This window comes from Gossypium raimondii, chromosome 5 (genome assembly GCF_025698545.1).
Source record: "Gossypium raimondii isolate GPD5lz chromosome 5, ASM2569854v1, whole genome shotgun sequence".
Classification (NCBI taxonomy): domain Eukaryota; kingdom Viridiplantae; phylum Streptophyta; class Magnoliopsida; order Malvales; family Malvaceae; genus Gossypium; species Gossypium raimondii.
The window spans coordinates 12802720-12815322 of record NC_068569.1 but is presented as its reverse complement, the minus strand read 5'-3'; the positions used below and the strand labels follow the sequence as shown (position 1 = coordinate 12815322).

Below are 12603 nucleotides of genomic sequence, written 5' to 3'. Positions count from 1 at the left end.
TATTTGACTGATTATTTACTTGTATTTTTTTAGTACTCAATCACGAGATTATAATTAGAGATAGGGGCGAAGCTAAGGGGTTGGTAGGGGTCTCGGCCTCCCCCACCTAATTTTCACCTTTAGTCCTTTTATAATTTTAAAAAGTTTAAATTAATATATGATAAAATTACACTTTAGCCCCCTTAAAAATGAGAAAAAAATGATCCGATCCTTTAAAAATGATAAAGATATAGATTATTAAAATAGTGAAATTTCACTTTTGCTACCGTAAAAATATACAACTTAGTTTTGGCCCCCTTCAAAAACTTTTCTGACTTCTCATTTCATTGGAGAAGAAGTTGGATTAAGCAAGGTTAATTTTGAAGACTCCTAGTGTGATTAACTTACCTTATATATATTTTTTAAAAAAAGAACATCGGTAATGACAATATATCGCAAAGAAAAGAGAAATAAAAATAAAGAACACACAGATTTTACGTGGAAACCCTTTCGGGAAAAAAACCATGGGCAGAGGAGAAGAAAATTTATTATGTTGAATTTGAATGATTTCAAAATGAGTTTCGACTACATCTAGGTTAAAAAAAAAATCTAATTCTAATCAAAGTCAAATATATTATGTTAATAAATGCTAAATATATTATACTCATAAATACTAAATCTTCTAAAAAGAAGATATATTTTGTTTAACTTGACTTACGAACAATCTTTTAGAATTTGGGTCACACAACTCTAACATATATATATACACACACATATATTAAGATATGTAGTTACAAGAAGATGTGAGTTGACTTTGTGAAGATTTATCTAATTCCTTTTATGTTAAGGGTAATTGATTTAGTGAGATTTGTACAGATCTAGATGGATCGAAGATTACTTTGTGAAGTTGAACTCTAACTCTTTATGGAAGCTTTGTTTAACCTTAAAAGACTAGTTGCAACATAAGAAAAAGTTGGACGAACATTATAAATTACCTATTTTGTTGGTATATTTTGATCCAATTATTGTGACATTTTTGTGCATCTTCTTAAGGGGTATTATATTGTATATTTCATGGCATAATATTCAGTTAAGGATAGTTTGAAGAAGCTTAGTGTGATTGTCTTTCCATAAACAAAGAGATATGTGATCGAGAAAATATGAAGAAAATATCTTAAGATTATCTTTTTCATTAAACATGTTTGATATGGACAAAAACCCTAATGGTTCAATCAGATCACACTAATTGAATTACTTTGATTACAAGGGTCTATATATTGAAAATTTGTATTTTTTTAGGCGTGGATCTATATAGAACTCAATTTATTCATTGTAAGGAATATTTTTGAGTGATTTTGGGATATATTCAACCTGTTCTAACACAGCTTTCATTGGAAAAAGTATTAGTCAAAGAGTGATTTTGAATGTATTTGAGTGAGGTTGTTACTTGGTAAGAGAGTTGAAGTTAACACACATATTGTATTGTCGATTCATAGTAGATTAGTTTTTGGACAAGACCCATGCATATAAGAAGAGGTTCAAGACTTGATTCATAATGGATTACTCTTTAACAAGACACCACCAAATATAGGAAGAGATTTAGAATTGGGTAAATAATTTTTTGATGTCCATCTTTATTTTTCTTATAATAGTCAATTGGTTCAATTGTAAAAATCAACTTAATTTCATGTGAAATTTAAAAAAAAAAGAATTGAGAAATTTCAAAATAAAATGTGTAAAGACGTGTATAAATTCTATTCTTTCACGTAAGATTAAGAGAGATTGAAAATTTTAAAAAAGTACTGAAATTCAGTAATTGGGTTGATGTTATATTTAAAATAATGTTTTTTTACTAGAAGAAAAACAAAGGGTTGTTATCAAACAAAGCAAGTCACTAAAGCTCGAGTATTGTCGTGGAAGGAAAAAGGTTGAAGCATTTCGGAGCTAAAATGTGAAACTACCCCAACCAGTTTGATTCCATTATGATAGCAAAGCAAATGTTTCTGATGTTATTGCAGCAATTCAACATGTATTAAAAAGTGTTGAAGACATTTATAAGTAGCATTAAAAAATTTATATAACTTAAATACACAAGACATTTTAACGATACAAAGGCAAAAGGAGGAGGGAATGAATTTTGTGTGGAAGAAAATAACTTATTTATAATAGATACTAGATACATAAATAAAAAAAGATACGATATGATGTTGTGCTAATAAATTAAATACGAATAAAGAAAAATATGATATGATATAAATTAATTATGCAATATATCACACTAACATTATACATAAAAAATCAAAATTGACTAGTAATTCAACTTATATAGCCAAAATAAAATACGAGGTTTTAGAATTATAATTAATTTTGCTTTGACGCAATCTCAATCATGCTTGTCTTAATAATTTTATTATTGGGATCATATAAGCTAGTTTGGTTCCAACAAGCACAGTGGACACATGAGGAGCATAATGTCTTAGCTCGAGGATCTACTGTTGCCATGAATGCAGTATTTATGGTAATGAATGGTGAACCTAAGCGTATTGAATTAAAGAAAAATGTGAATGGAGAACTGGTACGTCGGTAGTAGCTTTATCATAACCTACAAAGCAGAGTGTTTTTTCTCTTTTTAGTCTTTACCACACTCAGCATAATCCTTATAAATTAATTTGGACCCTCCTCCAAAATACTACCATCTATGCTTTTTAAAGTTTGAATACTTGTATATAGAACAAATATTATTTTCAAGCTGTCCAAAAATGAGATCTAGTGGCATATGGATCGGCATACACCCCCATCCTATGAAATAATTGTACAAAATCAATAAATAAATCTAGACTTAATATAAGATCTGATATTTGAACGTGACATTTTTTAAAAAAATTCAGTATTTAATTTTTGTGTGTGTAATTTAGTACTTAAACTTGCCAACCGTTACATAAATTACCCAAAACACTAATAATGTTGATTTTTTTATGAGGTGGCGCACGTAACAAATGTATGATCGACACATTGCATATGACATCATTACAATTTCATACATGAAAAATACATAAAAATTCTTAATTTTAAATTAAAAAAATAATTTCCTTTAATCTATTTTAGGAATTTCTTCACAAAACTTAATAAGTGAAAATAAGAAATTTACCTTTTCTATTCAAAAGGTAATCCCTAAACTATACAACAACTAAATCATTCATCTTCTTCAATTTTCTTTGCAATCAAAGAAAGAAATCAATATCAAGATTTGCATCTAATGATTTTTTATTAATTTTTTTTATAAACCCCAAATCTTATATTCCGGTTTCAAAAAAATTTCAACCCAGACCTAATTTTGACTCGGCCTGCTCAAAAGCTCATTTCACTGTTAAAAAAAAGTAAAATGTTAAAATATATTTTTATATTTAAATTTGAATTTGATGTATTTTTTACTATTTAAAATAAATTCGGACCAACACGAAGTGTAAAAATATTTGTCCAAGTTGAGTTGAGCTTATTGAGTCGGGTGAACTACTTGGCCCTTGACAAGTCCAGTTAAGTTTATGCATATAATTGATAGTTTATAAAATTTTAAACCTTGTAACCGAATTATAAAATTATTAATATTGTATCAATCATATTATTTTATCAGTTTAATTGTTAAGATGAGTGGTAGATATTTATTTCTATTAGAACACTTGTATTAATTATGCTAAACATAAAATATTTCTTTGGACTACTTATTTCTTTAACTAATAATTAATTTAAGAAGTAAAAAAATCTAATACTCTTATTTAAAAAGTAAAAAAATAAAACCCTAAATAGAAAAGATATATGATATTTATGTAATTGGGAATTTGATGGACAAAAACTACTAGGGGCAAGCCGAATTTATGAAAACCTAGTTTAACCTTGAGAAAAAGGAGGAGCACTTTACTTGATTGTCTCAACAAACCCTAAATTCTTGTTTGTTTGTCCGAGGAAAGAAGAAGAATGTCGAACGGTGAAGAAGCTGCTCCAAATACTCGCCACGCATGCGCAGCATGCAAGCATCAAAGGAGAAAGTGCGAAAGCAACTGTGTATTTGCTCCCTTCTTCCCTGCAAGCAGAGCAGAATCTTTCCGTGAAGTTCACAAGATTTTTGGTGTGAAAAACATGACAGGGATATTGACGCCTCGTACTCCTGACGAGAGGAAAAAAGCTGTGGAGTCCCTTGAATGGGAAGCCTTGGCATGGACGCAAGATCCAGTCCGAGGGCCTCTAGGGCTCTTCAGGCGGCTCGAGGAAGAGCTTCAACACTTGAATGACCTACTCGATCAATTGGTTGAGCCTTACCAGCAGAACCAGATTAACTCTGCAGGCTTGAATGGGTTCAACCACAATTCTGTAACTGGTCGTGTAATTGTACCTAATTCCAACATCAATGCTACAAATATTGGTTATGGTAGTAACCCATATTTAGGAATAGATGTGCCACCCATCGATAACTACGATGGAGTGCCGCCAATTTCATCTGATGGCTTGAACGAAAATCAATTAGTGGTAAATAATTATTTTCCAGGTTACTATGGAATCCCGGACAGGTTAGCGGTATTCCCAGAAAGTGGCGGTGTGGATAATGTTGCTCAAACATCTACTCCAAGTCCAACATTGCCGGCGAAACAAGAGACGATGGCTCAGAGACCCCAAATTTGGGGTCCTTCAAGGAGACCGCTCACTAATAATCATTTTCCTCTACGGAATCACCGAAGAGGAAGCCAACAAAGATATCAATATGGAGTTCTCCAAAGACCTGCTTCTCAATCTCAAGGGAGAGGTTTGCATTAACAATGAAATTACACAATGCCATTTTATTAATTATCAGTTCTGTATTTTCGTTAAGGATTAGTATATACTTTTTTTATGCTAAATGATAACAAATTTTAGTATACTAAGTGTACTACACTTTTTACTTGCAGTTTATTCTGGTTCTGTTATATTAATCGTGTAGTTATGAATATAATACAATTATTGTTTTTGTTTAAGAGGAGGGAATGGATAGATTTGAAATCAACCTTGGTGTTTTTATCATTGCATTGAGAACACGAAATCTTTTAAACACCCCAATTAGGTATTGATTAAAGCAGAGGGCCGAGTCTTCGATAATTACATTTAAGTCTTATCATGCGTGAGTTATTTTTGGTTCTTTTTAATGTAATTTTTCATTCGTTGTGCTTTTTACTGATTTAATTTTAGTATATATTTATATTTTTAACCTTCTTAAAACACAGATGTAGGATTATTTGTATTTAAACACATGATTGTTTCGATTTTCTGTTACAAAATGAAATGAACTTGTTGATTCCGGTAGTATTGCATACAAATATAGGATTGAGGAGCAATTTAAGCCCATGAAGTTGACCCAATTAATGCAGCTTTTAGGTAATTCCTTCTTCATCTGTTACATCTTTTCCCTTATATTCTTCTCTTGCCTCTTACAATATCTATATTTATACCATTATTTAACCAAAGTTATATTTGGTTTTAAAATCAATTTATATTATTTTTTATTATAAATTTTTCATCCTGTACATGGAGTTAAATAAGAAAACCTTAAAAATATTTTAAGGGAGTGGTTGTGTTTTTTTATCGAGACGACAGGAAATAAATTGATCTCATTTGGGTATGAGTTTCTCTCACAACAACTTCAACCAATTACTTTAAATAAGTTTTAATAAAGTGTGTATTTTTATACAACATATATTATTTAACAATTTCAAATAACATAACTATGTATTGTTAGATTTTCATTTAATTTATTAACTAAGTTCATTTAATTACAAAGATCATAATAGTCAACTTTCGTATTGATATTGATTGTATCGATTGATATCTCTCATAGAAGTTCAAAATATCCTTTTCATTCCAACTAATATTCGATTTGCATCGATTGTGCGTAATGGCTACAATGATGTATACCAACAAGTGCATCAGCAATCGTTTGAATCAGAGTTGAGTCCAAAAAATATTGAATAAGAGTAAGAAATACATTTTAATTAAATTTGAATATTACACACATAAATATTAATATTTTAAAAAATATTTTATATTTTTAATTTGTAAAATGAATTAGCATAACACTTAATAAGATTATTTTATTGTTTAATGTATGAAATATTTTTTCCCTATTTATTTATTTTAAAGTGTAAAAAATATAAATACAAGTATTAAATTATTGCACACAGATAAATTAAAAACTAGTACAATCTAGACTGACAAACTAAAACCCACCTATAATACCCGCACATGAAGGTACTTGAAGACCTACACATAAAATTACGCATGATAAATCTTGAAACTTGAGTGCTTAAGGCTAAAGGCCTCCGCTTTTACCAACTGAGCTAAAGTCGCATTGGCTTCTTATTTATTTAAATGTGTTGAATGATAAATTGTATTTGTGAAATTTTATTAATGAATAATTTATTTTTAATTTTCATTTCAAACAAGTAAACTGTAGTTTGTGATAACACAAGAAATTCCGTTTCATTAATTTTCCTCCGATTGTCTTCGTACCTTTCAGTTTTCATTCAAAACCACGTGTGCTCATGCTTTACATTTGTCTAGTCTATGGATCAAATTTGTAAAAGAAAAAAGGTTTAATTTATTATTTAGCTTTTGAAGTATACTTATTTATTTTTATTTCAATTTGGTACCTAAAATATTTATTTGTTATAATTTTTGGTCCAGATTTTAGCAGATGTTAAGAAAATCGGAAGCCAATCGAATAATATCTATGGTTTTTTTTATATATTTTCAAAACTAAAATCTATTTTAAATTTCTTAATTGACTTTTTGATTAAATTTCTTTTGCACCCTTTTCTTCTTACTCCATCTTTGTTGCTACTATTTGTTTCAGGTCTAAATAAGTTGTGTAACCTGAAACTTAATTCAACAACAAAAACAAAAGAGAAGAAATAAAATTAGAGATTGAAAACGATGGAAATAGAAGAAGCACATTAATGAATATGTTTGGAATACTTGAATACAACTCACTTCAAATACGCAAAACCAAATGTAACCTCAGATCATCAAAACTCATAAAATCCATTGATCTGAAAATTATAAGCGCGACAAGCATCTCAAATCACAAAAGTAAAATTCTGTTATGGTTTACTAATTCCTAAGAGTCCTCACAGTTATAATAATCTAATGCTCCATCATATACCCACTAAAGCCAGAAGTGTCTCATTTGCTTCACCATATAAATTTAACATGTAACCTATTGTCTGAAAATGATATATCTCATCATCAGCACATGGAAAATTTCAGGCTAACTCATAGATAAAACCTGTGGTCTGCAATGCGAATTCAAACACACACACACACAAAATTCATTATACTTTCCACAGCTTCAAATCAAGAACCAACGGCCAAGTATTAAACCACCTTTCACAAATATTTTAAAAAGGATGGAGACCCTCTCCATTTGTTTTCACACCCTCACCAATGATATTTGAATATGATATCTAGTAAAATTACAAGTAGAGAATATAAGAAATGCAAAAAAAGAAGCAAATACGAGTTTTCTTAAAAATGGATTTTCGTTGAAGGCTCGAGAAGGGGTGAAAAGGGAGGGTAAAAAAGCAAATTAATAAAAAATTATTTAAGAAATACATTATATTAATAATATTTTTTTCTTTTAACAAAAAAAAGTAATTTATGAAAATATAGATTTCATTTGATTAGCCATCAATTTTTTAAAACATTAGTTAGAAATTCGAACAAAACCATATGGATCAATACTAAAGTATTAAATTGGGATAAAAAAATGTAGGTATCAAAATGAAGAAAACATGTATACTTTAAGAGCCCAATGATGAATTAAACCAAAGAAAAAAAAATCTTTTCATGGGAAGATATTTTATGTTTAATTTATGATTTATATTTAAAATTCGTGATTATAATATTATCTTTAGTTTCCTATCTGAGTTACAATTACATAACAGAAGTTTTGGTGTATAATGAGTTGAAGTTATGCTCAACTTTTGTTGTGGGAAGTCGAAGATATTGAATTGCAATTTTGTAATCTTGTTGCCAAGGGTGTTGTAGGAAGAAATATGACGATGGTGATGAGGTCAGAGATCCCAGTGAATGCCAAAACTCTTTGCGTCATTCATTACGTCCAGATAGGAGCAGGTCAACCTTGTTCTTCGCTTTCTATAACACCAGGAAGACTAAAAAGTCAGCCCATTTGCCATTATTTTGACCATCAATTGCAAAATTATCCCACTTTTCATCGTCCCATTTTGATTTACCACGTCTCTCACGTCTTCAGAATTGACATCAAACCAAACGTTGCTTTTTCTGTTCCCAATTTTCGCTATAATTGATGTAAATTATTCGCATAAGACAATCCCGATTTCCCCAAATAAAACCATCTATCCCTTTGTGAGGCTCAGATAACCCCGTCCCCCCCACAAAATGCTTTCAGCAAACATCTTATCTATTATCTATAATAATTTATAAGCCAAGTATCAACTAGAAAAGCTGTTCCAAATCACCTACAATAATTTTTTTGGGGAAAAGAAGTGTGTTCTTGTAATAACTAGCAAACTACGGGGCAAAGTTTATGGTGTAGAATAGACAAAAGTTTTTGGTTCCTCTCACCTTCGCTTTGCCTAATAATAAATTTCCAAGGAAAGGCCCCACTTGAACCCACCATTCTTCTTCCTTAAATACAAGTCTAGAGCTACTTTCTACAAACTTCAGGCCTCATCCAGATAGAAGTATCCCTGGAAACAAACATGCAATCCCACAGTGATAATGTGCTGCCATTTAATGAGAATGACTCCCAAGACATGTTCATCTATCAAGTGTTGAACGAAGCAAACGCTCACGGCCTGGGAATCAATAACCTTCATCATTTTCATGCTTCCCAAAGAAACCAAACTGCCGTTGCAAGCAGCATGCTTGAGCCAGCCAGGACCATCGCCAAGAAGCACTACAGGGGTGTCCGGCGTCGCCCTTGGGGCAAATACGCCGCGGAAATCCGTGACTCCACTCGGCATGGTGCAAGGGTGTGGCTTGGCACGTTCGAAACAGCCGAACAGGCTGCTTTGGCTTATGACAAGGCAGCTTTCAAGATGCGTGGCTCCAAGGCTTTACTCAATTTCCCAGCCGAATTGGGTGCATCGTCGGTCCAAAGAATATTAAGGCCAAATTCAAGCTCAAAAAGCTTGGCAAAAACTGATCTGGATTCAGGAAGTAGTTCCCGCACCGTTTCGACCGGGACATCGAAATCAGAATCAGAATCAGAGAGCAGCACAACTGGGAAGTCCCATAGTAAAGGCTCAGAATCTGATCACTTGAACAGTATCTTGAAAGTTCTCTGAAACAGTTCTTCAGGAATCAATATCTACCTCGAAGACCTAAAAACCAGTACCAGGGTTCAGATGTGAGAAAGTCTTCATCTCCCCTTTTCGGGTTTACATTTTGCCGTTCGATATTTTGTTTTCTTCATGGTGTCCTTGGCATTTTTTGTGTATAGGAGTTAATAATAGGTTTAAGATCAAGGATGATAATCAATGCTCATTGCTACAAGTGCAAAACTACACCTTTAAGAACCATATTTCATTTCTTAATGTTTCATAACAGGGGTGGCACAAGAGATTTGATTAGCATGGTGGAGAAATCATTACTACAAATAGATTTAACAGGTTGAAGACATGGGTTTACCTATTCCAGGACAAATGAATGGTACTGAACAGAAATTGTTTAAATTTGGTGACAAAACTAGAATACTAGTACTATTGTATGATTATATTTATTCGAGTTTAATAAAAATGAGTGTGTTATCATTTTCAAGGTGATGTTTTATTCTTCTTAATAACATGACTTCATCGTGGACGACGAAATTGACTAACCTCTACTTTTTATTACATCCATTGCATCTGAATAAGTGGTATGGTAGTAAATTGGAGGTTTGTTTCCTCTTACAAGTGTACTAATTTTGATAACAATAACCACTGAATGTAAAGAACAAATTGCAACAAAAGACTTGATTTTATTAAAGTTCAACCCATGTGATAATTTACCCTAATAAAGGGTCAAGTGATCTAGAAGAATTTATATATCTAGAATTCGCTCTTGAATTTTTAAAGTGGGATTTGCTTTTAAAATAGAAAGTAAATTCAATGTTTTGTTCTGAACTCCACCCTTGGCGTGGTCCTTGTGCTTTTAAAAACGTTTAGTTTGATGGGAAAGTAAATGTTTACTCGATGTACATACAAAGTTATATATTTTCGGGGTTTTGCTTAAAACATGTCTTACTCCCATAGCAATGCCCAAGAATCTGCAGAGAAGCTTCATATGGCCGTCCATGGGCCCTGAAGCCTATGATGATTTGTAAACCACAATAGGCGGTCCAAACCAAACTTTAGCCACTCATTCAAAAGCTTTTTTGATGGCACACCAAGAAGAATGTTATTACATGCATCTCCTTTTCTCCAAATTTATAATCCACTTAAGAATATGGCCCGTAAACTTTGACAAGACTTGCTCGTAATTAGATAGATGTCCATTGCACCGATAATATGACCTGGATTTGGCTTCCAAGTTAATTTTATTTTGAAGATCATATGATTGTTACGGGTTTGGGTTTGACTATTGTTTTAAACAAATATATTATCAAGTTTAATACATATTTCTATTGATAAAAACTTAGACTTATACATGTAATCCTGCCAACAAACAAACAACTGTATACAATTAAACTAGTACTATGCCTATGAATCAACCAATCTCAATGTACAGCAATAATCTTTCAGATCTTGTATCCCTTTAGATTCTCTCTGTCAAAACGAGGACAACAAACTCTCCAAATAATCACTCCCCAAATCCTGAAACCAAAATACATCATATCCACACTCTTCAATACTAGCCATTCTCTTTAGTTGAGGCTGTTCAACCATCACAACCTCACTGTTTTGCTCCCAAGCTCTACACTCTCTTTTCCGGTGATCTGTGAAATCCTCAGTGCCTTGACCATTAGTTGCAGACAAACAACGGTTGAAGTTAGTTTTCGTATCGTCGATCCCCATAGCCTTAGCAACTGTGTGAAGCGGGAAGTTAAGATTTGCTTTGGGGCCTCGAATTCTCGAGGCAGCCTTGTCGTAAGCCATAGCTGCTTCCTCGGCTGTGTCGTACGTTCCAAGCCATACTCTAGCTCCTTTCCTTGACGAGTCCCTTATCTCTGCTGCATACTTGCCCCAAGGCCTCCTCCTGACTCCCCGGTAGTGTCTTGTTGCCAGTTTCTCTACTCTCATGGAATTCGCCTTATGCCCTCGCGTGCTTATAATATCATTGGCTGTAACATCATTACAGGATTGAGGTATATTCCCTGGAGGAATAATTCCATGGAGAAGATCCTCCCAGGCGTCAGCTCCCATTGATATCCATCTCCCAAGACTTGGTAGCCTTTGTAAAATCTCCATAGACCCGTCTCTACCATCCAGGCTAGGCAGTTCTTCCCAGGAGCCGACAGATGGTTTCCTTGCTTTATCACCTTCTTCCCCACCAATGAAGTTGGCCCATACATTCTCTAGTATTGACTCATCAGCTGCTGCATGGTGACTGCTTTCTACGGCCATATTGCTAGCTACAGATTTTAATCTCAGAGTTTGACCAAATATATATGGTATTGAGAATTAGGAATATATATACGTATATAAAGCTATAAATACGCGTTAATTTCAACCTTTATCCTACTCAATTCACAAACTCCAGTTAGAAACTTGTTCTTTAATCAACTGAGCCGCTCAATTCATGGGAAGGATTTCGAATTCAAACAATAAAGAATTAAGTGGATTTGTGCGTTTTAAGGCTCATACGGTTGGTCTAATAATTTGGCGGCTGAATTTGTGGAGATACCTGCATATTGTCCGTCCTATAATCCATGACCAAGAGCTAGCGGAAACAGGGGAATGGCTGAAGAATCAATTGACTTTTGGCATTTTATATTATTCTCGTAATTTCTTTTACATATTTCTTCAATGACATAAAATGCCTCGGTTTTATACTTAAAAAAAGCACCAATTTTCCAGCTAAAGGCTCACCCCCTTAACATGTAGTCCAATCCAAGCTTCTTAAACATCAAGGATAAATGATATAATGATTATGTACGTTTTAAAATAAAAAGCTAGTGGGTTTCTTCGGATATACATATTGTACTCACAGCTTTTTCAAATGTCTGTTCCCATTGAGATAAATTACTGGTTAAATGTTTGAAGGCATTGCCTTTTCCAGATATTCCTTACATCCTATATGTTGCTAATTATATCTGGATATTGAATTATTCTATGACCATCCAATAAATTTGATGTCAGAAATTGAATCTTAATTATTATTATTATCCAAAGAAATAACAAAATTGTTACAAAGTCATTTACAAAACAAATGCCTAGTTATTCCAAAATGTTCTAAGCTATACACAAGAGAATGTTTGCATTATCTATTCTATTAATCTTTTTACTTCTAAGCCTCAAGCCAACTACTTCTTTAATACTCCTGAAGATCTCTTCATCATTAGCTTCTAAATTTGTTAATTGTCTTCTATTTCTTTCTTTTCAGATAACATAAATGAAAGCATTCCAAGCCAGCTTTGAAATG

At 32.5% G+C, this 12603-nt stretch overlaps 3 protein-coding genes across 3 annotated transcripts; 2 read left to right on the top strand and 1 right to left on the bottom strand.

Moving 5' to 3' along the window:
- The first annotated feature begins 3951 nt into the window (after positions 1–3951).
- On the top strand, positions 3952–4785 carry LOC105766807 (protein ASYMMETRIC LEAVES 2). The gene has a single exon (XM_012586372.1). The coding sequence runs from the start codon at positions 3952–3954 to the stop codon at positions 4783–4785; it is 834 nt and encodes a 277-aa protein (XP_012441826.1).
- A 3703-nt stretch (positions 4786–8488) lies between these two features.
- LOC105771394 (pathogenesis-related genes transcriptional activator PTI5-like) lies at positions 8489–9801 on the top strand. Its single transcript, XM_052630949.1, has one exon. The coding sequence runs from the start codon at positions 8742–8744 to the stop codon at positions 9327–9329; it is 588 nt and encodes a 195-aa protein (XP_052486909.1). The 5' UTR covers positions 8489–8741; the 3' UTR covers positions 9330–9801.
- An 817-nt stretch (positions 9802–10618) lies between these two features.
- LOC105767676 (ethylene-response factor C3) lies at positions 10619–11757 on the bottom strand. Its single transcript, XM_012587248.2, has one exon. It carries the CDS (start codon positions 11583–11585, stop codon positions 10791–10793), a length of 795 nt encoding a protein of 264 aa, XP_012442702.1. The 5' UTR covers positions 11586–11757; the 3' UTR covers positions 10619–10790.
- Positions 11758–12603: the final 846 nt, after the last annotated feature.